Source organism: Hipposideros armiger, unplaced genomic scaffold, assembly GCF_001890085.2.
Source record: "Hipposideros armiger isolate ML-2016 unplaced genomic scaffold, ASM189008v1 scaffold_34, whole genome shotgun sequence".
NCBI lineage: Eukaryota > Metazoa > Chordata > Mammalia > Chiroptera > Hipposideridae > Hipposideros > Hipposideros armiger.
The window spans coordinates 412,296-439,765 of record NW_017731384.1 but is presented as its reverse complement, the minus strand read 5'-3'; the positions used below and the strand labels follow the sequence as shown (position 1 = coordinate 439,765).

General features: G+C 51.2%; 1 protein-coding gene across 1 annotated transcript in view; it reads right to left on the bottom strand.

Annotated features, from left to right (window-relative positions):
- The window catches only part of CRHR1 (corticotropin releasing hormone receptor 1), a 50,501-nt gene that overhangs the window by 21,036 nt on the left and 1,995 nt on the right, over positions 1-27,470 (bottom strand). The window contains exon 2 of the mRNA XM_019637642.1: positions 7,091-7,178. Within this exon, the coding sequence (XP_019493187.1) occupies positions 7,091-7,178 (88 nt within the window). The remainder of the gene's footprint in view (positions 1-7,090; positions 7,179-27,470) is intronic.

Below are 27,470 nucleotides of genomic sequence, written 5' to 3'. Positions count from 1 at the left end.
GGTTTGGGGATGGGAGTGGGCAGGGCAACCCTATTTGCCCTTAGACTGTGGTACGTATTAGGGTTCCATAGCACCTACTGTGGATCTCACACCACCTGCCAACATGGGTGCTAATGCTCCCCGTTTTATAGATAAGGAGACCGAGGCCCGAGCAGTCAAATTGTTTATCCAAAGACACGCAGACATTAAAAAGCGAAGTGGGAATTTTTTTTGTTTTTTTTTTAAAAGATTTTATTGGGAAATTGGGGGAGGGGAACAGACAAGCTGCTGTCCTTTTGGTCTTCAGTCTAGTTGTGGAGGACCTCGCTTCACTGGCTCATGTTGGTATTATCAGTGCACTCTTTCTGGATGAGGCAGTAGCACACCGGCCATTGGATGGCCACTCACAGCGGCACATGGCAGCTCACGAAAGCACACGCCAGCTGCCAGCCAGCCCCACTGCAGCCTACACCGTTGCTGGCGACTCACAGCAGCCCAGCTTCTGGTCGAGCTGTTGTTCACCATCTTAGCTGTAGAGGGCACAGTGTCACTGGCCCTCATGTGGGATCTGAACCGGGGCCCTGCTGCTCAGAGCTGGCGTCCCAAGCCAACTCTTAACTAACACGCCACTTGGGCAGCCCCAAAGTGGGTTTTGAAAGCTGGTCTTTTGATGCCTGCCCAGGGCTCTATCCACTGCACCCCAGCTGGCCCCAGCCTGGGTAACTGGCCCTCATAGCATTTGGTTGCACCCATTTCAGCACCCTGGGTTCCTCCATGTTTCCATGCCTCTCTCCCTCCCCACCCCAAGGATGTGTGGAGGGGGTACAGGGGAACACTGCAGTGGAGGTAACTTTTACGTTAAAAGCCCAGAAAATCCTGGAGGGAATGAAAGTGTGAGTGAGAGACCGGAAGAAAGGGAGAAAGAGGCTGCAAGAAGGAAGACCAGAAACCAAATGAAAGGAGTCAGGGGACGGAAGTTCCCCCGCTCCCCCTCAGTCCTTAATAACAGGTGAAGGCCTAAAAGGGGAGCTGGGTGGGCGGGGTCCGAGGGAGGGGTGGAGTCAGGCAGGGCGTGGCCAATCATGAGCAGCGGACAGACATGCTCATACTTGGAAATGACAGCTAGGAAGTTCAATAAGGGTTTGGCTGTGTGGTTTTAGGGATTGGCTGAGCAGCGAGAGGCAGGGAAGGAAAAGAGGAGTAAAGGAAGGTGGAGGAAGAGGAGAAGGGGCCCAGAGATCTAGGGAAGGGAGGAGGCAGCAGGACTGGGGGCCTCAGGAACGGTCTTCCAGTCAATCGGGCGCTGCCCACTGGACTCCCCTACCCTATTGCCTAGTAGAGCTTCCGGCCATGTGCCCACTTCTGTGGCGGTTGGCAGCTCTCGCCCAGGATTGCAACCCACCATGCAGCAGACACCGGGGATCCTACAGGCTGGGCTTCCAGAAGGGTGTATAGGACTTGGGGGGTGGAGGGAACTAACATTTGTTGAATACTACTCTATACCAGGAGTTGTGAAGGGCATTTTAGATTATGAAATTCATGCCACTCATTCAATCTACTCAACCACTCTTTGAGAAGGGGGGGAGGGGGAGGGAGGCGGGGCAAATGGGCAAGAAGAAATGGGGAGAGAAAGGAAATAAAAGAGACAAAAAACTGAAACTAAAACAGGGTGGAGCAGACAGAACGCCAGGAGAAAGAGGTACAGAAAATAAATAAAAAATTCCCGAAGTTCAGGGAACTGGGAAGGGAAAGAAGTCTGTGTGTCACTCAACTTGGGGGCTGTTAAGGACCTCGAGGTCAGGGCAGTTGGGCTGTGATTCTTGGGCCAATGTCCCCTCTAGTTCCCACTCCTACAAACGTCCAAACTCTCCTGCACCCCTGGCGGTTATTTTCCCACCTGGATATTATAGATCTAGGGTGAGTGGCAGCTTGGACCAGAGTAAGTTAGCCTTGCAAATAGCCAAGCCAATCTACCAGCCCCCAGCTACTATTAGGAGCGAACTCCTCCCCACAGCTTCCTATCCCACAGCGTCCCTCCTGGTCAAGTAAGTTATGGATGGGGAGGAATACTACTGACTGCTCTTTACTGGAGTTTTTAAGGGCCACCTAAGAAATTTTCTAGGATACACTAATAAATAAAATAAATGCCCTGCCCTCAGTGATGGGGGGGTGGCAGTAAACAAACAGACAGGCATATCTATTAACCAGTGAGAAACGCTATAGAAAAGAAATAAGCAGAGTAAGGAGATAAAGACTGACTGACGGGGGTGCTATTTTAATTGGTGGTCTCTAAAGTACTCACATTTAAGCAGAGACCTAAGGGAAGTGAGGGAGGGAGCCAGGTGCACACCTGGGGTAGAGTGTTCTAGGCAGAGGGAACCCCAAGTACAAAGGCCCTGAGGCATGTGTGTGCTTGGTGTGTCTGAGGTGTTGACATTTCTGTCACTTGGTGGCTTACCCCCTCCTTCATGGGGCAGCTAGGTCCCTTCAGGGTCTTTTGGGGAGGTGTGGAGTGAAGTGGACTAAAATAATGCATAAGACTGGTCCTGTATCTTCCTCCTTCCCCCCACGTGCACAGAGCAGATACAAGGGGCCCACATTCCAATTGCCCCAAACACCTGCACATGAAGGGAAGAGAAGGCGTAGCATGGAGGGCTCCCACCTGCCTCTGAAAAACACCTGCAGAGTCAGAATCACGTGAGGGGCCTGCTTTAATGAACAGATTAGAGCCCTGTGAAGGTGGCCTATTTGATGCATGTGCATGACTGGACACTGGTTTCTTCCCCCAAGTAAGTTACACAGTTCCCTTCCATCAGTCTCAGTGTCCAAATGTGCTCAGCAGATCCTTCCATGGGAGATAACTTCAGAGGGACAGGCTCTTGTCCCAGTTAGGTCTCTCATCAGGGGTTTCTGAATAAACCAAAGTAGGCAGGCACTTGGCAGCAGCCCTGAGGCTGGGAAGCCCATCCTCCTGTTTGGTTTCAGCCCAGCAGAAGGACTCAGCCAAGGCTGTCCTGAGGGGGAGCAGCCAGATGGCCCAAAGGCAGCTTATGAAACACACGCGCTTGCCCATTCAGAGGAAGGTGCTGCTGGGATGAATGGGCAGGGGCTCTGCCTGTGTCACCTGGCATGGAGAGGGTGGCAGAGGGCAAGCAGAGAGTCCTACTCTTTGCTTGGCCACCTTATGGTTGAGCTGCCTTTTCTTTGGCTGGGCACACAAGAGAATGCCTTTGTAGGATATGCGCCTGATCTCCTCTGATCTCGGAAGCTAAGCAGGGTCGGGCCTGATTAGTACTTGGATGGGAAGGGTGTGTGATTTGACAGGACAAGTGGGTGGGCCTCCTGTCCTGTGGGTCTATGGGCTCTTCATCTTTGCACTCCCAACACCTAGCACAGTGCCAGGCATATAGTAGGTCTGGAGAAACATTAGGGGCCATGTGCAAACCCAATATGGGTATGGGGAACTGCAGGGGTGACTATGCACCCCGGGATAACTGACTATGCTGGGCCCCGGGTGTTGCCACGCAGCTGTCCAGCCGTCTGTCCCCCCGTGCGTACCCATAAACTGACCCTTTTGAGGACACTGCTCATACACCTTGTGTCTCCCTGTTTGGCCCCCAAAGAAGGCTGTGAGCCAATGACGGGTAAGATTCCTCGAGGAAGGAACAACCTAAGACAGGCACAGTCACATGGGGGCCATCAGGAGAAATCTCGGGGCTGATGGAGGTGGGCATAGGTCCTCACCCGCCCCCAAAGAGACTGAGGTCTTCTACCTCTGTAGCTACATTCCTTCCTGCAACCCGCTTGGGAAGTGACCTAATGATGTGATAGTATCTGTCCTGTCCTCAGCATAATAATCTTATCTCCCTGGGGTCATATGCACATGGGTGTGTGAAGGCAGAGCATTTGTCTGGTCATTCGGCAGACTTTCGGTAATAGCAGCTTGCAGGCATGAGTAATCTGTCATGAGCAAGTTCTCAGAAATGAGACTCACAGACTGTGGAGAGAACAAGGCTACTTCCGGGTATGTGAAGAAATAAAAGCTGTGTGTTGGCCCAATTGGGGGCTCTCAGTCCTGTGAGGCTGGAGACCCTTGGCCCCGCTCTCATTTAACTCTTGGCTGCTGTTTCTTTTCTTTCTTAACCCTTCGCCACCCCCTCTCGTTCTCTCATTGCCCTTGTCGTGCGGGACGTGACACCTGGGCACCACAGCTCTCTGGGCAGCCACATAAAGTGGTGGTGGAAAAGTCTGGAATCAGGCCTACTTGCTTCAAATCTTGGAATCACTGCTTAGTATCTGTTTGTGCTTGGGCAAGTTATTTAACCTCTCTGAACCTTAGGTTTCTCTCCTGTAAATTAGGGATAAAAATACTTTCTGACTATACTGTGATGATTGAATGAGAGAAAAGCACTTAGAATGGTGTCTATACTTAGTGGGCACTAAATAAATATTAGCTATCATTAATTATTATTATCATTTACTATCTTAAGACAGGGGATAGGAACTGATGACCCTGGGTCCCTGTCCACAATATGATTCCATTTGTCTCTGATGTCATTAGTCAACAATTCTATTACTTTCTGGCATTATCACACTCATAACATGATTTTATGAGTTGCCAAGTCTGTGATCTGCCAGGTGATGGCCCTAGGGACCCACCTTCTCCCTGCTCCTGGCATGTAAGAAACCCCCCAAAGGCCGTGGCTCAGTGCCAGCTGCCCCAGCTAGACGCCCATCCATCTGTCCTGGTCCCTCCAACCCACCCTCACCATCTGTCTCTACGAGTGCCCATTGGTCTGGGTAGGTCTCAGAGTCAGAAGACAAATAGTGTGTTATCAGAGGCCATTGTGAAGGTTGATGGATTGTGTGCCATGAAACCAGGCAGGCTGGGCCAGGCTGGGGATAGGGGCACAGAGTACAAATCATCGGGAAATGAATGACATTCATCATGCCCTGTTGCCTCCAAGGACAGGTTACACCTGAGAGGAATCAGGGATGTCACTCCTCCCAAGCACAATGAGGAAGTTAATAGAGACTGACCTTGCTCCAGTGCAGGGGTGGGGGCTTTAGGCAGGGCCTTTCATCTCAGGCCCAGCCCCTTCAGTTCTCCCTCTCAGTCTCTCTCCACTAGCACTCCAGACTCTTGCTCAAGAATTTCCCAGTTCCCCATGGCCCAGCTTAGCCAACTTTGCAGCGGGATGTTATAGGCTCCCAGTACCTCCCTCCCCAGACTTACTGCTCCTTCCTCCTCACCCCTGCCCTGGCCTTTCACTAAGTCCACCTGATGGACCTCAGTCAACCCTAGCTTTGGCTCAGAGCATTGAGTCTTCTCTGCTGGTCCATGCTCAGAGTCTCTTGGAGACTCATTTTGAAACCTCCTCCTTCAGGAAGGCTTCCTGGATTCATACCACCCCTGATCTAACCTCCCTGCCACCTCCACTGTAGTGAGCAATTCATGGCAAGTGCCTTCCCCTCATCTCAGCTATAGGGTTAAGTACTTTTAAAAGCCTGCAGCTGTTACCAACAATAGTAAGTAATACTCAGTATTGGTGTGGCACTCTACAGTTTGTGGAATATTACCACAAGACTGGGTGCATTTAATCATAAAGGATTCTCGAGACAGGTGCCATCCCCACAACTTGACAATAGGGCAAAGTGAGGCTCAAGGGGGTCAAGGGCATGCCCTTCCCTGTGGCTACCAGTGTACCCTGCCTCCAGCCAGGATAAGACGGAGCATCACCGAGGGCATGGGAACCCAGTCGGTCATCTCCAAGTCCAGCGCTCATCCCCCAAACCCCAGGACCTCCCCAGTGAAGACAGCAGGCCAGAGGCAGCGCCTCTGGGTTGTGGAAGCCTCCTCTCCCTGCAGGCCCAGCTTCAGAAACAGATGCCTGGCCTCCCTGCTAGCACACTGGGTCCGCTTCTCCACCAGCACGCGCCTTGCATTCTGCCTGATAGTACGAGTACATGTCTGTGGACTTGACTCCTGGACCAGACTGTAAGCCCCTCTTTGCTCCCACAGTGCCTTGCATGAGGCCTGGCACATAGTAGATGCTCAGTTAATAAACTGGGTTGAATCAAGGAGAGACCTGAAGAGGAAAATGAATCACCTAAGAACGAGACTCCCTAAGGCTCTCAGGTACAGGGGTCCTCCCACCTGGCTGGCAGCAGCATCCCCCGGGACCCTGGTGAAAGGGGCCAGGAAGAGGGCTCAGGGACCACACACAAAGTTACAAAAGGCATGACCTTGAGAGTCAAAGACATAATTCCCCCATGTAACTCTCCTGTGCCTCAATTTCCTCATCTGTACAAATGGATCTTAAACTCTTGTGAGTGTGAAATAAGATAACTATTCAAAAGCACTCTGTAAAAAAAAATGGTGAAGTTATGCAAGTATTAGTCATATTTGCAGTTCTGCAGTATTTTCACTGAGGTGGTGTCAAGCATGGGGCTGAAGAGAATATTCAGAAGCCAGGCTGCCTGGGCTGAAATCTTGGCTCTGGCAATTCCTAGTTTTCCTCTGTGCCTCAGTTTCCCTGTCTGTAAAATGAGGGTTACAGCACCTATCTCAGAAGGTCACTGTGAAAACTGGATTACTATAGCTCAGGTAGCTGCCGCAGCACCTGGCACATCGTTAGCCCTCTAAGCATTATGCTTCGGGCATTTTAATAGCACAAAACAGCAGCCTTTCTCCTCAGGATGCCTGAGCCACAGCTCAGCACCCCCCTCCACCCATCCCCGTTGATTCTCACAGCAGCAAGGGCTGGGGCCACTTCTCCTGTTGCCCACCCCACAGCAGGGGAGATACCTACTCAGGACGCTTGCCACTTGCCCCTCCTAGGCCCATGGCAGATGCTGTCGCCTAATCATGACTCTCCTTCCCACCACGATTTCAGGAACCTCCTCAACACAGCACTGCACTCCCTCTGTGGAGAGATGATGAATTGCTTGGGCCCTCGAGAGGCAATCTGTCTGCTTTTCCTGCCTTAGGAATATTCATGGCGCTGTGTGTGGGCCCTGGGAGACCTGGTAGGGGCAGGTGGTAGGGCTGTGGTAGGTGACAGGGCTGTGGTGACCCAGACGCTGGCAGGAGCAGGGTGGGGGCACTCACCAGAGATGTTGCTGACCAGGTACAGGCTCTCACAATGCTGGTCCTGAAGGGAGGTGGAGATGGGACTCAGCCCCAGGAGGAGAAGGGCCTGTGGGCACAGGGCGGCAAGGGACACGGTTAGACTGTGCCATCAGCAGGCTGGCCTGCAGCGTCTTGCCTCCCCTGTCCTCCCCCTCATATATGTCTCTTCCCAGACACCCGTCCCCACCCCCAGCCCCCATGCCCTCCTCCGCCACATCATCTCCACCCTGAAGGTCTGGAGCTGCCCTGTTCTCAGAGAGGCCTGGAAGGGAGTCCAGTAAGAGCAGGGGCCCAGGTTCCCAGGAGAGAGGGGAGTTTTCTCCCCGAGGGCTGGGAGTCCCCAGCGAGGAGGAAGGCCCCCAAATAAACAATCTGCCTAAGGAAGCCGCCTCCACCCCCATGGGATCCCAAGCATGGCCCAGTGCCCTGAGCACCATGGGCTCACAGATCCTCATTAGTGGGCTTTCCTCCCTCTCTCCCAAGCGGCAGGCTCTCCTGGCCTCTTGTTCAATGAGCTGCTTCCTGGGCCCTCATCCCAGCCCAGCTAATTACCAGTCCCTGCAAACTGTGCCTCACCATTTATCAAGCTGTTTTATATCTGCAATGGCACTTAATTCTCCCTGGAGCTGGTGTGGCTGTCCCTTTCTACAGATGAGGAGACTGGGGCCCAGACAGGTGAAGGGATACCGTGTCTGGAAAGATGGCTGCCCAATTCCAGGGAGAATCTTTGCCCCTTACCTCCCCCAGGGGCTCTGTGTCACGCTGATTCCAGAATTTCAGCCCACTTAGGAGGAAAGTCCACACCTAGAGGACTGCCCCTTCTTCAACTAACACCCCCACACAATCATTGTGTCCCTTCCCCTGAGGTCACTACCCTCCCAAGGATTTAGAGCCAAAAGAGACCTGGCATCCTGCCTGTTTTTCACTGTGTTGCCATGGGCAAGTTACTTGCCCTCTCTGTGCCTGTTTCCGCTCCTGTAAAGACAGGTATTCCAGTACCCCCTCCCAGGCTTTCACGATGCCCTCTATGTAGAAATCCTTTGGGATCAGCACAGCATGCTCCACGAGGGCAGAAATTTTGTTTTGTTCATTGCACTCAACTCTGCTGAATGCAGCAATGAACTATACCTCGTGTCTCAGGCCTACAACTGGCATTCAATAGGTCATGTTGATGGATTTGAACTTGATGATTTTTTATTTAGTCATTGGTTGGAGGCGAGGTGGTTGTTCCCCTGGGATTTGCTTTGTGAGGGGATAAGAAGCACAGCGGGGGGGGGGAGGGCTGGGGGTAGGGAGGTTTTGTAACCAGCTCCTTCCGCCAGTTGTCAGGACAGGGCGCCCGAGGACCAGCAGAGCTCTGCTCGCCTGACCTGGCTCCTGGGATGGTGAGCCTCATAGGAGGTTGTCTCCACATCACCACCCCTGCTCCCCTGCTCTTTCTTCCTGGGGTCCCCTCCCTGGGACCCTCTCCTGGGCCCCCTGGCCATGGTGTCCCAGTCCCAGCCCATTTTCACACAGTCTGCACAGCCCACTGCAGAACTTCACACACACACACACACACACACACACACGCACATGCACACGCACACGCACACGCACGGGCGTGCACAGATGTGGAAGCCGTCTTAGCTATCTCACAGCAGGAAAATGAGGTCAGGGGAGAGGGAGGGGCTTGCCAGGTCCCACTGAACAAGATGCTAGTTTAGACTAGAGCCAGGGTAGTGTCTGGCAGCCCACAGCCATCCTGCGCAGCCCCCACTCGCAGGCTGGGAATAGGGTGAGGAGAGTGAGGCACTCACCTTAGGTGCAAAATTTAAGGGGGACACTAAAAAAATTTAATAGTCAAGATACATAATATTTTAATGCAATTTAAAAAAATTCTAAATTAATGTAAAAAAATCCATGATGAACAAGATAGCAAAAACCTTTTTAAAACAGATAAGATCAATAACAATGCTGGGCCATATTGGAGCTTGGGGGAAAAGAAAAAAATCAGTAATAATATTAAAATATGATTTATCTTGGGCCGGCCGAGTGGCGCGATGGTTAAGAACTGGCTTGGGACGCCAGAGGGCCCCGGTTCGGATCCCACATATGAGGGCCAGTGACACTGCCCTCCACAGCTAAGATGCTGAACAACAGCTCAACCTGGAGCTGGGCTGCCGTGAGTTGCCTGCGACAGCGTAGGCTGCAGCCCCTGCTGCAGTGGGTTGCCATGGGCTACCGTGTGTAGCCAGCAGCCAGCGTGAGCGGCCAGCAGCCAGCGTGAGCGGCCAGCAGCCGCAGTGAGCAGCCGTCCAGAAGCCGGTGACTGATCTGCCTTGCCCGGGAAGAGCGCAATGATGGTGCCAACTTGGGCCAGTGAAGCAACGTCCTCCACAACTAGACTGAAGAACAAAAGGACAGCAACTTGTCTGTTCCCCTTCCCCCAATTCCCCAGCGCCGTTCCCATTCCCCAATTCCCCAATTTAAATATGTATATATGATTCATCTTGATTACAGAGATTTGGGGCACCGCCTTAAATTTTGCCCTTGCGGAGAATGCCTCGCTCGCCTCACCCTAGTCCTGGTCCTGCCCTGCTCATGTCTGCTCGTGTGCCTTCTTCTCAAGCTGGACTCCACCCGCCCCATCCCACCCCTCCCCATGGCTGTACATCCTCCTTTCCCCCCCGAACTCTTCCCCACTCACCCCTTCTGGACCTCAGAACTTTCCCCAGTTCTTAGAAGCAAGCTGACTGCCCTTTTCCAGAGGCAAGGCTTCTGTGCTCACCTGTTCCGAATGTCCTATCCTACCCTGCCCCCATCACGCCCCCCAACAGTGCCACCCATCCCTGGTACCTCCTCCTTCCCAGTCCTGTCATCTGCTCTACTCCCCTCTCTCCCACCCTACATTTCAAGGTGTGATGGAGTGCTTCCCACTCCTAGTCAAAGCCTGTCCCACCCCCATCTCCTTCAGAAAGTCCCCTTGACCCCGATGATCACACACATTGTCCTCTCAGTGCCCCTGCCTGAGTCTTTAGTGGGCTTGTTGACTATTAACTCGCTGGCACACTCCTTCTGTCACATCATAGGGGCCTCTCAAGCACACCCCCAGCCCTGCACCCGCATACTGTGCCCAGCACTCAGGACGCTCAGCAGACAGCACTGGGATTAGCTAACTTGTTCCTGAGACTCGGGAGTGATTAGAACAAACCCATTCAACGCTCTGGCCCCAAGGAACTTCCAACACTTTATTAATCAGTAATTAAACCTCACAGTCCCCAAAGAGATGGCAAAATATCTTTACCCTATTTTCCAAATGAAAATGCAGAAGTGGAGACAGGAAGAAGCCACCAGACCAGACAGTGGCTTTGGCTAGTTAAGCAGAGAGCAGTGTCCTGGTGGACAGACCTACACTGCTCAGCTCAGCAGTCAGCAGGGACCCAGCTCTGCACGGGCTCCAGAGAGGAGCTCTCAGCTGGGATAGCCAGAGGTTCCTTCTAGAAGAGGACTAGGAATCCCTGCCCCCAGTTTGTCACCCCACCCTATCTGTGCCACCTTCCAACACACACACACACACACACACACACACACACACACACACACACACACAGAATGGAAAGGGGGCTCCAAGAGCCAGCTCAGCAACAGGCAAATTAAACTGGAAATACCTTATTCCAAAATATCAGCCCCACTGCCTGACTTTCCACCATTATCTTTCTGATCCTGAAGCTGTGCTTTGTGCTTCGGTCTTAGAGCCCCCTTGAAGGCACACCTACTTCTATTCCCACTGAATTGCTTAGCACATTCCCCAGGACATCTGATCCTGCTGGTGTCCACACACCTGTAGCTTTGCAGTTCTTTGCCCTTCCTCATCCTGGCCCACCCTTCACCTGGTGAATTCTCCAGTCCTCAAAAGCCGGTTCCATGGCCCCTTCCCTTGGCGGCACCTTTCCCAACCCTTCAAAGCAAAGCAACTCAGTCACCCCATCAGTGGGTGCCATGTCCCCTCTGTACCTGCGCTGGACCCTGGTGCTCATGATGCTTGCAAACAGAGACCCCAGACTAGCCCCAGATGCGTGAAACAACCTCAGTATAAAGCACTTACACCCCAGGATTCTAATTAGATGATGAGTACACCAGCCAGGATGTCTTAGCATCGTATCTTAACGTCCTGGGTTTACAGAGGAGCACAGCAAATCCAGATTCATCATGAAACCAAACCAAATGCTACACGGCAAAGGGCTAACCTGTCCTTGGCTTGCTGCCTGTCACCGTGACCCTTATGTCTCCTTGGATGTGATGGTTCACAAAGTCATTTTCCACCAAGAGAGGGCCCTGCTTTGCATTATGCAAAGAAAAAGGCTTTTTAATATTCCCGAACCAACCTTTCCTCTCAGGAAAGGTCAGCCCTTTACAGACTCTGTGCCTATGCCATCTCTTGCTCCACGGAAGGGCTTGTAAAGACATCTGGCTTATTCCTGAATCACATTTCATGAAAAGTCCGGAGTTTTCCTGTGTATTTCCTCCCACATATTGATCCCCTATTCCACATTCACTATGGTTTTCCAGCTTCATCAACAGGCAATTATTGCACTGTAGGAACAGGCCCCAAAGTATCAAGGATGCTATTTGTTTCCTTCTAAAGCTAGGAGTTCATAATTTGGGGTCCACAACCACACAAAGGCGAGGGGCATGAAACGCTGTAATTAAATGCCGAAGTTGTGTGTAATGACAACCATTTCTCTGGGGAGGGTGCAGGGTGTCCTTTACTTCTCAGGGAGGTCTAGGCCCCCCCTCCCCCAGTATGGTTGGAGCACATGGTGAACAGGGTCACATCAGAGGCCTGGGGCTCTCAGACACGTCATCCTCTCTTAAAGCACACTAAACATGATTTTGACTTAGCAACTGCCACTTTCTTGGGTCCCTCCATCTGCTCCTCCCCTCCATCAGCAGCCCTAGCTTTCAGAATGATGTTTTGACAAACCAAGGTTTCAGGACTTTGTGAGGTTTACCATTTTCCAACAGCTGGAAGAGAACACGAAAATGGCACCGAGGGTCTGAGGCTGGCGGAGCGCTAGGCTCAGTCACTAGTTAACACCCCACTTCTGTACACCAGCCTGGCAGCACCAGGGCCCCCAATAATCCAGAGCCTCAGCTACAAATGTCTCCTCCACTCGCCAAAGAGCCAAACCTTGAATGTTAGATCTGAGAAGGCCAAGGGTGTGCTGCAGCTCAATTCCAGCATCACATAAAAATGACTGTGCAAGGACCCGGTGGGTACCTGACACGAAGGGGCACTGCTCTGCGGACAGGGCGGGTCTCATACTCCCCATTTTATCGGGGTTTTATAGTTGAGGTGCCCATGGTCACAGAACCGTTGTGGCTGTTGAGTGGGGACAAGGACCCAGTAAGCAGGCCGTCTGTGGATGAAAGACGGAGGATGGCCTAGGTCAGGACAGGGCATGGGAAGATGGACACACAAGAGGGAAAGGTGCAGGAGCCCACCCCGGAGCGGGCGGTGGGAGGGCCTGAGTCTGTCAGCTGCCAGCTGCAGCTGCTGCCCCACGCCCCCGCCCCCTGGCCAGCTCCGAGCACTGCTGGAATTGAAGCTGCCATCCCAAATCCCAGTGTGACTTTGGCATAAAGGTTAATCACACCCAGAAAACGCTTATTAGAGACCATAAATAACTACATGGCTGAAGCTCAGTTTGGTCTTTAAGGCACAGAAGTGCAATTTCCTTTGATGGGATGATTTGGTAATTGACCTTTCAGGGAGGGTTCTTAAAGGCCGCTGAAGGGAGAAGAGGGGTGGCCCGAGGCGCTCGGGGCTGCCTCCACCACATACATGAAGACCAGGAGAAGGGGGCCTGCCCTCCCTCTCCGTCACAACTACCTCTCATGCTCAGCTTGGCAGACCCCCAGAGGCCCCAGCAAGCTGGCCCTCTGACACAGCCACAGCTGCATCATTCCAAAGGGATCCTTCAGCAAGATTCCTCCCCGTTCTGCTGAGTTCTGAGCCCAGTCCTGCCACTGACTGTGTGACTTTAGTGGACGTCAACTGGCCCTTCTGGGCAATGAGGTCTTTACCTGCATCCCAGGGACGTGGGTCACCGGGGTGGAAAACGAGGGGCGAGATGCTTTCTGAAATTCAAAGTCCCCTACAAGTGTCCATGTGGTTATTATCACAACTTGGTTGCCCTGGGCCCCAGAATCTTCCTCAGTCACAGAGGGTTGGGCCACAGCAGGCTTCCCACAGGTAGGAGAGGGGCTGCAGGCAGGACCCTGGCCCTCTCCCCCACGCACAGACCCGTTCTGCCTTCTCTGCACGCTTTCCTATGGAAAGGGGTCTTTCAGCTTAAAAGGAAGGTTGTTTTGTTTTTTGTCTTTTGTTTCTTAAACCATTAGATTCAGTGACCAAGCCTCTTACTGGACTGTGACTACATTTAAGGAGTAATATTTACTCTCTTAGAGACTTTCAAATATACAACACAGTACTGATAACTACAGTCATCACGCTGTACATGACATCCCCAGGACTTGTTCATCTTATAACTGGAAGTTTGTACCTTTTGACCACTTTTACCCACTCCCACCTGCCCCTTCTCCGGCAACCACCAATTGGTTCTGTTCCTATGCGTTCGGATGTTTAGATTCCACATATAAGAGATCGTACAGGATTTGTCTTTCTCTGTCTGATTTATTTCACTTATCATAATGCCCTCAAGGTCAATCCATGTTGTCACGAATGGCATGATTTCATTTTTTTTTTATGGCGGGGTAATATTCCACGGTATATATACACCACATTTTCTTTATTCATTCATCCATCAATGGACACTTAGGTTATTTCCGTGACTTGGCTACCACAAATAACGCTGCGGTGAACATAGCGGTGCAGATAGCTCTTCAATATAGTCATTTTGTTTCCTTCAGATATATACCTAGAGTGGAATTGCTGGCTCATAAGGTAGTTCTATTTTTAAGTTTTGGAGGAACCTCCATACTCTCTTCCATAGCGGCTGCACCAATTTACGTTCCCACCAACAGTGCACAAGGGTTCCCTTTTCTCTACATCCTCATCAACACTTGTTATGTCTTGTATTTTTTATAATAACCATTCTAACAAGTGATATCCCATTGTGTTTTTGCATTTCCCTGATGTAAGTAATGTTGAGCACCTTTCCATGTACCTGTTGGCCATTTGAATATCTTCTTTGGAAAAATGTCTATTCAGGTCCTTTGTCCATTTTTAATTGGATTATTTGGGGTTTTGTTTTGATTTTGCTGCTGAATTGTATGAGTTCCTTGTATATTTTGAATATTAACCCCTTATCAAATCTGTGATTTGCAAGGTGTAGCCTGTTTAAGGAAAGCCAAGAGAAAGAAAGCTAAATATGAGAAAGAGGAGGGGTCATAAATCAAGATTGCTTTAAAAACCTGGCTCCCCGTTGCGTGTAAAAACCAGGATATGGTTTGCAGAAAGAAAACACATGTGCAATCAATTCTTTGAAACCTGTCTGTGCCTACAGGGGATACAAGGATATCTGAAGCTACGAACAATGGGATGAAGAGAGGCAGGGCCCACATGCAATTGTGCAGTTTCTGCCCCACACAGAGGTGCCAGGTGGAGGGGTCAGAGGGGGCTGGAATTGCAGGCTGCACACCAGCAGAGCTGGGGCCCTCAGGGGGTGCCTTTTCACTAGTTGAGGTAAAGCTAGACTGGGGACAAAGGACAGCCATGCCAGACGCCCTTTCTTAGCTTTTTTAACCACCCAGGACTTTTGCCCCGAGCACCCTCTTCCCCCACATCCGGCCCCGCCATCTCCTCCCCTCTCAGCCTCTTTCTATGACAGCCACAACCTGTTCCCACCTCAAGGCAAAGAGTTTGTGCTTTCCCCAAAAGTGACTGTGCAGTGCAAGATTTATTCTAGGCAGATGAGAGATCATTTATTGTTACATTTAATTAACTTAAATTGCTGTTGTGTAGAGAGGAAAAAACTGGGAAAGAAAACCTCCTTCAAGGAGCGGGGCATGCCTGGGTGTTTCCCACCTTCAGGCCTTCTCCGTGGAGCCCTGGGCTCAGGGTGTGCCCTGCCTCTCCCGCCCGCCCCCTCCCTGCTACTTCATGCCTTTGCTCCCCTAATGAGGCCACCCAGTAGAGATGAAATCAGGGGGCTGCCTGTTTCACCCACTCAAGGGACAGCAAGGACCTGTGAGACCCCAGTTCTGATGTATACATACACCCCTCCAAGGGTCCCAGATATACTGTACAGTTGGGTTATAAGCTCCCTGAGGGCAGGGTCTGTGTCTGGCTATCTTTGCACCCTCAGTGGGGCCTGGCGTAGAGTGGGCCCCAACCCATGTTTGTTGAATGAATAAATGACCGACTGATCAATTGAATGAACAGATGGGTTTTCACTTTCTGCCCCCTTTGACCAAGGGGATCCCACCATGATTCCCACCCAGGACATTTTGACTGGCTCACTTCCTAGTCCACATTTTCCTGTGTCTGTCTTCCTCCTGGCCTTGAAGAACACTCATTCTCTCTCTCTCTTTTTTTGATTTTTTTTCCCCTTTATTAGTTTGTAAGATAATTGTTTCCTTAACATACTTCCATAGATGGCCAGTTCTTTAAATATCATTATAAACTCATAGATTTTAACATGTCTAATAGGTTTCAATTCATAATCCACTGTAATTATTATTCTTATTGAAACTCAAATTGCTTCATCTTTGGCCAAAGAAAACCACTTCAGGATGGTTTCTAATCCCTTTTGACAAGATTCTAAGTGGGTAATTATTATTATTAAATTTTTCTTTGGATAGATTCCTTGCTATTTTGTATGACAAGTTGCTCTCGTTTCTTTTAGTTGGAAAAAGTATTTCAAAACCCTTACATGCTAGGCATATTCTCTGCTACTGGATTGGTCATTGTTTCTAGCCTTTTTCAGCAGGCAGATATAGAATAATGATCTATATTTACATTATCTATACATTGGGTTGCTGGAAAAGTCATGACTCATTTTTGCAATGAAAAACATAGAAAAAATACATCATGACTTTTCTGACAACCCAATAGAATAACATACACCCATTAAATATAAATGTCTTATGAGTTTATACTGATACTTAACAATTCAGATCTAGTAGTATAGGGCTTTTACTTAACCGCTCCCATATTGCCACTGTATCTCCCTTCTTACACACTGAGCATTCTCATTCTACTCAGCCATCTTAACCGGAACTCCCAGGAGCTCTCTTACTCTTGGTCCTTTGCTTTCCACATCAGAACCCATCCTGGACTCCAGGAGGGTATGCTGAAGGAAGAAGTGTTTTAGGGTAGGGAGTACCGGGCTAAGATCAAGCTTGTCAAGTTTGACTCTTGACAAACTTGCTCTGTGAGCGTGGACAAGTCACTCCCCATCCCCTTTCCTTGCCTCAGTTTCTCCATCTGTAAATTGAGGAGGGCAGTGTATTCCCTACACTCCTTTGCAGGTCTAAATACGCTCTGACTCCAGGACTGACGGGAGGGTAGAAATTCAGGCCTCTAACTTTGGGGCCAGAGAGACCCACACTGGAATCTTTTATTTGCCCCTTCCTCCCTGTGTGACTTTGAACAAATCACTTAACATCTCTGAGCCTCAGTTTATTCATCTGTAAATGGGGCTAATGGGGATGATGTATTTGCACCCTAAAGCTCTTGGAGAGATTCAACAATATAGTGCAGTTAAAAACAGCATAGGCCCAACACGCAGTAAGCGGTGAAATGGTAGTGATTACTACTATGTACAAGTTGCTTCCTTCCCACAATGGCCTTACTCCCCAGATGTGCACACACACCCACTTTCCACCACCACTCTCTTCCCAGGAGCTGGCGGCCACTGTGGAAAGTGGAATGTGCTTCACTGTCCATGAAGCAGGTTTGCTGGGCCCCGGGAAGGCGGGTGGTGGGCAGTGCCCTGGAGCACTGCTGACCTCCCATCCCTGTCCAGGCTCTCGCTTATCCATTCTCTCCTCCTCCTCCTCCTCTCAGTAGGATTTGGCTCTCGGATTCACTCATTAATATTTTCTCATATCTTGTGCCGTCTTGACCTCCCTGCCTCTCTCCTACCTACCTTTCTACATCTCTCTCCTGTTTTTTAATTTTTCCACCTCTCTCAGTATTCCCTAGCCTCTATTTTTCTCTTTCCTTTTTCTTCCCTCTCTCCCCTTTCCATACCCATTCCCTCCCTTCCTTTCTCTACACTCCAGCTTTTTCTGAAGGCTTGCCACTGTGTCAGACCCTGTGATTTTTCTCATTTAATCCTTCTCAATGCCAAGAAATTGTAACCGTGCTACCTCCCCACTGCAGATATTCCAGTCCTGGGACTGTGTCTGTTAAGACAGGATTGTCATGGTGGCATTCAATCTTCTATTTTGAGATTTGGATCTCTGGTATAATTCAATTTAACAAGTGTAATTTAGCGTGGGACTTTTTGAAAGCTTTCTTTTCTTTCTTTGCCTCTTAATGATTCGGCTTCCTATACATTTACTGTGCATATCAGTTTCAGTGTTTCTATTTACTTGGCCCAGTGCAGGCCCTGTGACTTGGGAGAGGTTTTGCATCTGTATGGGATCCACTCCTGGCTCCAACTTAAATCTATATAACATATGCAAAGGTTGCCATAACCAGCTTACCTGCACCTTCCTCCCACCCAAACAGACAAAGCCCAACTCAATAGAAAATTCCACTACAGGCCGAAGACATTTACACCCTGGTTAGAAAATACAAAACTGGACACTGTTAGGCCAGGAACAGAAACCGCCTTAGGCCTGGAGAAACCGCCCAGAATGTGCTGAATAGAAACCATCTTATCTTAGAAGCCATCTTGTCCGTTCCTTGCTTGCTTGTGATGCATTGAAGAGAAACAGCCTTGTTTACCTCCCCCCATAAAACGCCATACCCCTCTTACTCAGGGAGGTTATGGTCTTTTCTAAACTGACCTCCCGCTGCTCAAACACGTCAAATAAATTCCAGTAGGCCAATTTTCGTCTCCCACGAATCATTCCTCCGGCCCTGCCTAACCATGTCCCTGGCAGGACAGCCTGCTTCCTTGCCTGTCCTGCCTCTCTGTTTACTCCCACCCCCAGCATGGATCCTCTAGAAGAGGAGGTACAGCTTTCTTTTGCCTCTTGATCTCTAGCTCCTGGCCACAGCCTGGCTCCCCAAGAGCTAGCAGTGGGAATTAGGGGTTAGACACCAGTAGGACTCTGTCAGTGGGGGACTCAGGAAGGGTTGAGTTCAGTTCTTGCAGCCGACAGCCCTAGAGAGCTGCTCAGCCAGGAGCTGGGAGTGGCTCCCAGACACTGGGGACTTGTCCCTGAGGGAGTGGGGTGGCCTCTGCTACCCTAGGAGACACAGCCCAGGTGTCGGAGACAGGCGCTGGAGATGCCAGCTATGCAGGTGCCACTATCAGCTGTGCTCCCACCTCAGCCTGTTCTCTGACAAGTGTAAAGTGAGGGGGATTTCGGGGTGGGCAGAAATGCGATGTGCTTTACGAAGCTGCAGCTTAAAAGAGATGTGAAGATGGCTGGGAAGGCAGAGTGAAATCATGTGATGGCTGGAAATTAGACTCTATTAGAAAGTGGCTAAAAGTCTTGAAGTTGCTTTTCTTGGAGAAGTGACTGCCTTCCAAGAGACCATGAGGGGTTGGTTTAAAGGGGGCTGCTGGACCACCAAACCCCAATGAACAGGGAGCTTTAGGGCAGATATTAGGAATAACCATATAATTGTCCGTAACAAAAGCAATGGCCATTGTTTGTTTGTTTGTTTGTTTTCCTGTAAAAGAAGCAAATTAGGTGAAATTGGAAATTTCCAGACAGCGCTTGGCATCTGGGAGATAGAAAATTCTGTTTCTCAGGCTTCGTCCCAGAGAGTCAGGTTCACTCGGCCTGAGGGGAAACTCAGGGCTCTATTTTTTAATGCTCTCCAGAGTATTTTGAAGAATTGAGGGTAACTGAACTAGCCCAGTGGCTCTCAACCGAGGGCAATTTTGTCTCGCAGGGGACATATGGCAATGTCTGGAGACAGTTTTGGCTGCCACAACTAGGGGAGCGCTACTGGCATCTCATGGATAGAGGCTAGGGAGGCTGCTCAGCACCCACAAATGCCGAGGACGGTCCCCCACAGCAAAGAATCGCCCAGCTCCAGATGTCAGTAGGGCTGAAATTGGGAGTCCCCGGGCTGGAGGGTTTGGCGACTCCTTCCCAGCTCTGAAAACATCCACCTGCCTGCCCATTATGGGAGCTGGGGAGGCGGAAGGAAGATGGCGAGGAGACAAGAACCGTGGAAAGAATGGGAGAAGAGGAAGGGCCCTTCAAGGCAAGAAGAAGCCCTGGTTCTCACTGGTTGCAAAGTCCTGTGTGGCCTTGAACCAGCCATTCGCCCAGCTTCTGGCCTCAGCCTGAAGGCAGGGGCCTGGTGGGAATGACTTCTCCTGGCAGGCCAGGCAGCCTTTCCCCTGGCTGCTGTGCTAGTGCTGCCTGGAGGGTAGGGTTGGAACGGAGGGGTGGGGGGACATGCACTTCCCCAGAGCCAGCAAGCTGGGCTCAGCCAGCCTGTCCCCAGCGCCAGCACCTCAGAGGCGGGAGGCAGAGCTGGTCTGGGAGCACTGGAGAAGTCGGAGTCCCTTATCTTGGGTGAGCCCAGGACAAGGGCTAGAACCAATGTGGGGCTGAGTCCTATGAGCTTTGGGGGTGAGCCCACCACAGAGGAAAGGCTTCCACTGTCTCATCAGAGCCCCGGGACCACTGTCATGAGTCTTCTCCAGACCTCAGCGGCAAGGTGCAGGTTGATGAGCGAGAACGAGGAAGGGGGAAGGGACCCACCCAGAACTGCCAGGGGGAGAAACTCTGAGTAAACCAAAGGTTGTCACTCTCCTGGCCACCGGTTCTTCCTGCTTTAGTCAGCCCAGCCCGTGCTACCAGAGAGAGCAGCTCCATCACTGAGTCCTCACAGCAGGAGGCGCACAGGTGCCTCGCATGGCTGGCAGCCAGACCTTTTGGGCAAAGTGAATCAGGAATCCAGGCCATGAATTCTGGCCCCAAAGGAGGGCTTTGGATCAACACTGCTCAAAGGGACTGGTGCAGGCTGCAAACTGTTACTGAGAGTAAGCATTTGAAAACTTAGATATGAATTTGTCCTTGCCGTGACATCCATGCATGTTGTTAATAGGCTCATCTCATTGTACAGGGTCTAGACCAATTCAGATGTTGTCTAGCTATCCAGGTGAGTCGTGTGGTGCAGTCTGCACAGTCATCACGCGCAGTAGGGCCACATGCCAATCTGCCACAGATTGGACGATTCCATGTGGTCCTTCCCCACAGCTGGTTTGAGGAGCCCTGCTTTAGCTGGAGGAGAGAGCTCATCAGAGAAGGCGACATGGAGGAGGAGGGTCTTGAGTGATGGTTGGGCTCAGCACCAAGGAAGGAGTTGGGGGTGGGAGGGCCGTGAAAGCTAGGGAAGGGAGCTCACCAGTGAAAGCACCAGCCCCCACTCACGGAGCTCCCATGGGGATAGGCTCTTTAACAAATAGGCATTTCCTCCTTTATTCTCCATCATAGTCCAGAGGAGGAACAAGATCAGAGAGGTTGTGTAACTTGCCCAAGGTCACCCAGCCAGGAAGTGGCAGAGCCAGCTCCAACCCCAATCCTGACGCCTCTAAAACCCCAATCCTGTCCCCTCAGCTTTAGAGATAGTGCTCCTTCCTTAGGGGTGCTCTGCTTCTCAGGGGTGCAAACTCATCCTGCCACTGCCTGGGCCCTGCATTTCACAACCTGTCAACAGCTTGCTGGGTGAGGCCATTGAAGGTAGCATCTGGACAGGAAGACATCACAGGCTGCCCCACCCATAGGGATGTGGACTGAGAGCAGGATCCCATGGAGGCAGCCAGGAAAGGGCCCATTCCCTTCCACTAGTGTCCTCTGCCCACCTCTGCCTTACCTGACTTACTCCTGCCTCATAACCAGCAGAACCAGGGCAGTGAAGGGAACCCCAGGCCGCCACCAAGCTCCCTTCGCAGCCCCTGCTTGCTGACCAATGTGCCCTGGACTTGCTCTGAAGACCCCAGGTTCTGAGGAGGTTCTTGCACTTTATTCTCAGCCCAGCGCCAAACCTCCCTCTGGTGACATCTCTCACCAGCCTCCCTGCCCCCCAACCCTTAAAGAAGCAAAATGCTGCCCTTGCTTTTACATGCGGACAAAGGCCTCCAGTGCTATAGGGATAGAGGTGGGGGTGGGGGAACATGGGCAGGACTGCAATTACAGAATGTTACTAAGCGGTGCCGACAGCATAGCACTGGATAAGCCATTGAGTCATAAATCCACATGCAGAGACAGAGGAATCTGTCTAGCTTGTCATTTCCGTGTCTCCTGTCGCCATAGCACCTCCACGCGCACAGACGTTCAGCAGGGAGCAAGAGCGGGGAGATGACCTCCATTGAATTTAGCATCTATTGTGCACCTCTGTGAATGGAGTACTGGAGTGGGTGCTGGGGACCCCATCTTTTTTTTTTTTTAAGGACATCCTCCTGGCCCAGGCAGAGCTCAGAATCTATAGTGGGAACAAGGGCTCAGGTTAGATGTGAGTGACCAGGGTTCCATGTGGGGTCTGGTTAGTACATGGTTTGAGATCTTGTGGGAGGGACACACCAAAGAGCTGAAGGACCCCTGTTGTTTGAGAGCCCAGGTGCTAGTCGGAGCTGGAGGCTCACATGAAGGGGAGGAGAGTCCAAGTAAACAAAGGAACAACCACTGAGAGGGGGACTTAGATCAGAGGGCTTCCTGGAGGAGGGGGAGGGATGGTTCAGGAAGACTTTGGCGGACATGACAGACAGAATGGGCATGGCGAGACCGGGTGGCAGGCACCTCAGAAGGAGGAACAGCAAGGTCAAAGGCAGGACTGGCAGAAATGAATATTCTGTGCAGGGGTAGGAAGGAGGGCAGTGCGACTGAGGCAGAGGTTCAGGGAGAGTCTGGATCTTTCACGTCTAGAGTGGGGCAGGAGGGCTCAGTGGGGTCACACGTGTGGACCCTGGTGTGGAGGCAGCGTAAGCGGCACATCTGGCTGACAGAAGACAGGCGAAGTGGAGGGAAAGGGCAGGAGGAAGGGGAAAGCGGGGGCTGACACCAAGCCCAGGACGGAGGCCTCCCAGCAGGGCATGTGTGGCCAGGAAATGGCCATGAAGGCTGTCCAGCCTGCATCGACTCCCACTGCTGACCCCATGGCCCCTGGGTGCCCATCTGCTCCTCTGAGAGTCAGTCCTCCAGCCCTGCCTCCCCGGTTTGAATGTGTTTACAAGACGAAGGAGGGGGCATGTGTATATATGTAAGGAAGAGACAGACAGACTGTACTCTGGGAGACAGTTAGGACCACAGAGGCGACAGGCTCTGTTCAGTGGAGGGCACCCAGACCTGGAGGCAGTGGGAGGGTGTGGGATCGGGGAGGAGTCCTTCCCACAGACACACATCAGTGCCTCAGAGCATCAGTGCCTCACAGCATCCCTCAGAGCATCCCTGTTCTCCACGGCTCTTCTGACAGCCAAGGGCGGCTCCAGGCAGCAGGTTAGGGATGGGGGCGGTGATTCTAGTAAGAAATGGAGAAAACGGTTTCCAGGAAATGCCATTTCTGGCTTCAGAACCAGGGGCACACGTCCTCCTGGGTGCTAGGGAGAAAGTTCAAGGCAAGGATGAACAAAAAGGCACACAGGTCTTTTTCCTTGCTATCACCTCCTTCCCCCACCACCATCAACTCTCTCTCTAACTCTGTCTCGCTCTCTCCTTCCCTCCCTCCTCTTTCCTCCAGAACTTCGTGTCCTGATCACTCTCTCTTATGCCAACTTTAGCCAGTGGTCTCCATCTCTGCATCGCCTTTAGTTTCTCTCTCTGTCTGCCTCTCTCTCACTGTCTGTCTGTCTGCCTGCATGCCCACAGTTTATGTAATAATAGAACCATCTATCCTGAGCAGTCCCATGGGTACCCAGCTGGGCCTTTGCTTCTGACACTGGGACGGGGACAGTGCAGGGGGCCTGGACCTATGAGGACTGCACCTTATAGCCTGGGGCTTCCCCTCAACCCTTCCCCAGGGTAGCCAACACCCTCTTCAACATGGCTTCCTCTCCAGCCTGCACAGTCTAGCCCCTCATCCCCGGGCCTCCCTCCCTCTCCCCACCTGGCTGTATCCCCACAGTGGTGGGGCTACTGTTCCTCCAGGAACAGCTGGTACCTTTGGAATCCACCCCTGCCAAAGAGGCTGGGGAAACATGGATCAAACGGGGAGAAATCTCCCCCTTCCATGTTGTACATGGAAATGTCACAGCCATCTCTCACCCCAGCCTGTCACCCTAGGCAGGCTGCCTTCCAGCTTTTCAGCTCCAAGCACCTGCCAGGGATACTGAGCAATACCTTGTCCCAACCCTCCGAAAGGCCCAGGCCTCCCAAAGCTTAAAGGTTCAAACGGGTCCCACTGTGCCTCGCCATGAGTGGACTCCAAAGTGCAGTTGGTCAGCCTAGAACAACCCCCACCCCCTTCATTCTGCAGACTTGGAAGCAGCTAGATAGACCAGTCTGGCCAGTTTTTGTCCCAGGCTCTGACCTAGGCGCCCTGGATCATGGCCAGATTGGCTGGAGGTTGGGACTGACTGACAGGTGGAGGGGTGCAGTACGTGCTCCACACACCTCACCTCTCTAAACACCTCACTGCAGCTGCTCCCTGGTGCCCAGCAGGGCCAGAGGTGGGATCATGACATTGCCTGTGTTTATAAGGCAGAAAGAGTGCCTGCACACATTTTCATTTGTCCCAGAAAGGTTTTCATGGCTGCTGGGTGGACAGTTGCCGGAGAGAGCATTTGACTAAAGCTTTCTCTCCAGCTCTCTCTGAGGTGGAGGTTCTGTGCTCCCAGAACTGCATCTCAACATGCCCACTGCATAGGAAAGGAAGTGTGTGTCCGTATTCCCCAAGTCTTCCGCCCTCCCTCCCGCCCCTTCTGCTGTCCGGCCTCTCAGTTTTGTTGAAGCAGACATCACTTACTCTGAAACGAAATGGTTAATAATCTGTTGCTTAATAGAATCCAGCTAGTGGTTTTCAAAATAATTATTTGCATCAGTGAGTTAATTATTTTGTATTATCCTCCTCACAGGTCTCTACTTTTATTATCAAACGTTCTCACTTATCAGAGATGCTCAGAGGGCCAATTACAGGCACTTCTGTCCTTTGACCTTTGAGCTCCCCCAACAGCAGGTGGCCCAGTCCTTTTGCCCCAGGGACTGTCAAAAGGACCTGGGGCAGGAGGAGATTCTACACTACCACATACTCCTTCCTCCACTTCCCATCCCCTCACCACTCTTCCTTTGGATGGTTTTCCTTGGGTTGATAAAATTTGGGAAGATTTATTAAGTGACTACTATAGCTAATATTTACCAAGCAGCTACTATGTGCCAGACACTGTATGATTGTTACTTAATTTCCCACCTGACATCTCATGACTTCGTTATGGTTATCCCATAAAGTAAGTACTAGTTCCCCCTTTTTTACAGATGAAGAAACTGAGGTCCAGCGTGATAACCTCACTTGCCCAGGGCGTCATAGGAGGACCAGGATCCAAGCCCACACCTGCTTCACCTGATGTTCTCATCTATACGAGGAGACGCTGACTGCCACGCTGAGTGGAGAGGGACGGCTGGCCAAGGGCGACAAGTCCCAAGACTAGCATTTAAAAAGGACTCGATGGTGCTACTTCCAAGGGACTCTGCTGACAGCTTGTGCCCCAGAAACTAAGTATACAGGAGTCATTTGTCACTAACAAATTCATTCTTTGAATACAACGCTGTAGCTAAAATCCCAAGTTGGCCTTAGTTCCAAAATGGTCTCACTCTTCCTTTTGCCGACACCATGAGCGGCTTGGACAGTCAGAGATGCGGGGGGGGGGCATCACCCATCCCCTCTTTTCACTGAGGGAGAAACAAGAAAGGCCCCAGGTCACCTGCCACCAACCTGCTCTCCTCTAGACAAAGGAAGGGGCTGGAGTCTCACCAGCCAAGGCTCTGGGCTGTTTCTTGCTTGCTTTTTGTTTTTAAGAACTACAAGGACTTAATTAAGGGGCAGTTTCAGTCTCTCCTGCATCAGAGAAGGCATTTCTGCTAGGGTGTTTTTTGGCATCTCTCAGCCATCTCTGTTTGACATGACATCTGCATCTCATGGGCAGCCACAAGCCTGCTCCGATTATATAGCACTAAACTGGAAGAAGCAACAAACATTTGTAAAATGACTACTACGTGCAGTGAAGGGTAAAAGATGCAAAAGTGCTATACATTGAGTGTCCAAGAGCTGCTAGTTGCTTTTCCTGCATTAGTGCATTTCTTCTGAAGAGCAGCTGCCTTGCAAATTTTTCTGAAAGCAACTTTTTCTGAAAGTGCTGTTCCTGGCATTTTCCATGTATTAATTCATTCCATCCTTACCTCAACCTTATGAGATAGATATTGTCCCCATTTCACAGCTGGGGACACTGAAGCTCACAGCGGGTACTTAGGTCCAAGTGCCAAGTTCCAATGTCCCAGACATTAGGAATTGCTGTATCCCACTCTTCCTGAGTGGAATCATGGCCCTAGGGAGTGCTCAGAAACACTTTTCATAGAGACGTGAAAGGTAATACGGAATCTAGTCCAATTCCATGTCTACAAACTATAGCTCAGAGAGGAAGGCGACCTACCTGAAGTCACACAGCCGATTGGAGGCATAGCTGGGACCAAAGTCAAGTTTGTCATCTTTCAGGTTGATGGTCTTTCCACCCCAATAGCTGCTGCAATGATCAGCCTTGTGCCTAACCCCTTCCTTTCAGGCCACATAATGGCCAGGGCTCAGGCCCATGGGCTTGGCGAACATCATAGGCACTGGGGGTGCTGCCAAGGGCACCTTGGACCCCCCAAACTCATTCTGTGCAGCTGAACTCCCGTTGGCTGGTGATGCTCTTCAAAGAGCCAAATGTGAGAGAGGGTGAGAAATGGATTTTCCACTTGAGCTCGTGCTCACTGGCCCTGGGTCAGTGTCCTGCTTTTCCATAAATCTATTCCCTCGAGAACTGGACCGACCCAAGTCACGCCCTTCCCAGGGCTGGTCATATCAAATCTGAATTGCTCATCCTGGCTTTCAGCCCCACCCCCTACTTCGCTCCTGATGGTGACCAGGCCCCTTGTCCCCAAACTCCATGGCAGCCCATGGCCCCACCCTGGGCTCACTTTCCCCCGTCGTTCCCCGTCGTTATCCCTCCTGCCAATGCTCCCCTCAAAAACCCCGCTCCATATTATTTGTCAAAGAAACAATTAGGAAATGGCCCAAATGTGCAGCAAAACAGGGATGCAAAGAACATCCATTCACAGAGAATACGCAGATGCTGACCCTTCTCGCTCTCTGGAGGCTCGGGAATACCATGGAACAGACTTGGGCTATGACACAGTCAGTGAGAGGGTGTGCCCAATGGCCACAGCTATGCCCAAACCTGCACTTGAAAAAGGGCCTGGAGGGATTATTTTTAAAATGGTAACAGTAGCTGTGTTAGGAGGTGAGGCTGTAATAATTTTGCCTCTGGTTTCCAAACTTTGTGTAACGTGGCTAGATGGCTTTTATAATAATAACAGCAAGAAAACCAGCTCTTTCCTCAGAACTCACTTTCCTTTAATGACCCACGTAGGCCCTGCCTTCTCCACCCTTCACACTCACCGGAAAGCCCCAGTGTTGAGCTACACTCGAGTAGGGTCTAGGAGTTGCAGCTAGTGGGTAGGTTGACCCAGAGGTGCTCGAGCCCCCCTCCCCTGGGGGTAGAGACAATATTTCACTTATCTCCTCCTTTGCATCCACAAACACGCACACACACTTCATCTGTCCCTCATTCACACACACAACCACCCTCTCATGCTCACACACACTCACACACATTTCTCACTACGCACACTCACCCACATTTTTCTCACACACTCTCCACCCCCGCGCACACACACACTCACACACTCCCCGCCCCCCACATGCACACACACTCTCCCCCAGTTCTCTGTAACCACTGCAGTGTGAGGCCCACAATAAGGGCTGCAGAGTGGATTCTTGCTGGACACTGGCTGACTTGGTGGGGACAGAGCTGGGTTTTGTATTAACTTCCCCAGATTCATACTTTCAGACTGACAAAACTGCCTGAACTCTCATTTGGCAGAGGTCTAGGATAAGAGTTAAGTGGCTTAGAATATTTCCTAGTAAACGCTAACAAAACAAAGCCTTAGAGCCACAGTGCCTGGGTTTGCATTTTGGCTCCACCACTCACTGTCTGTGTGACCTTGAACAAGTTACTTAGCCTCT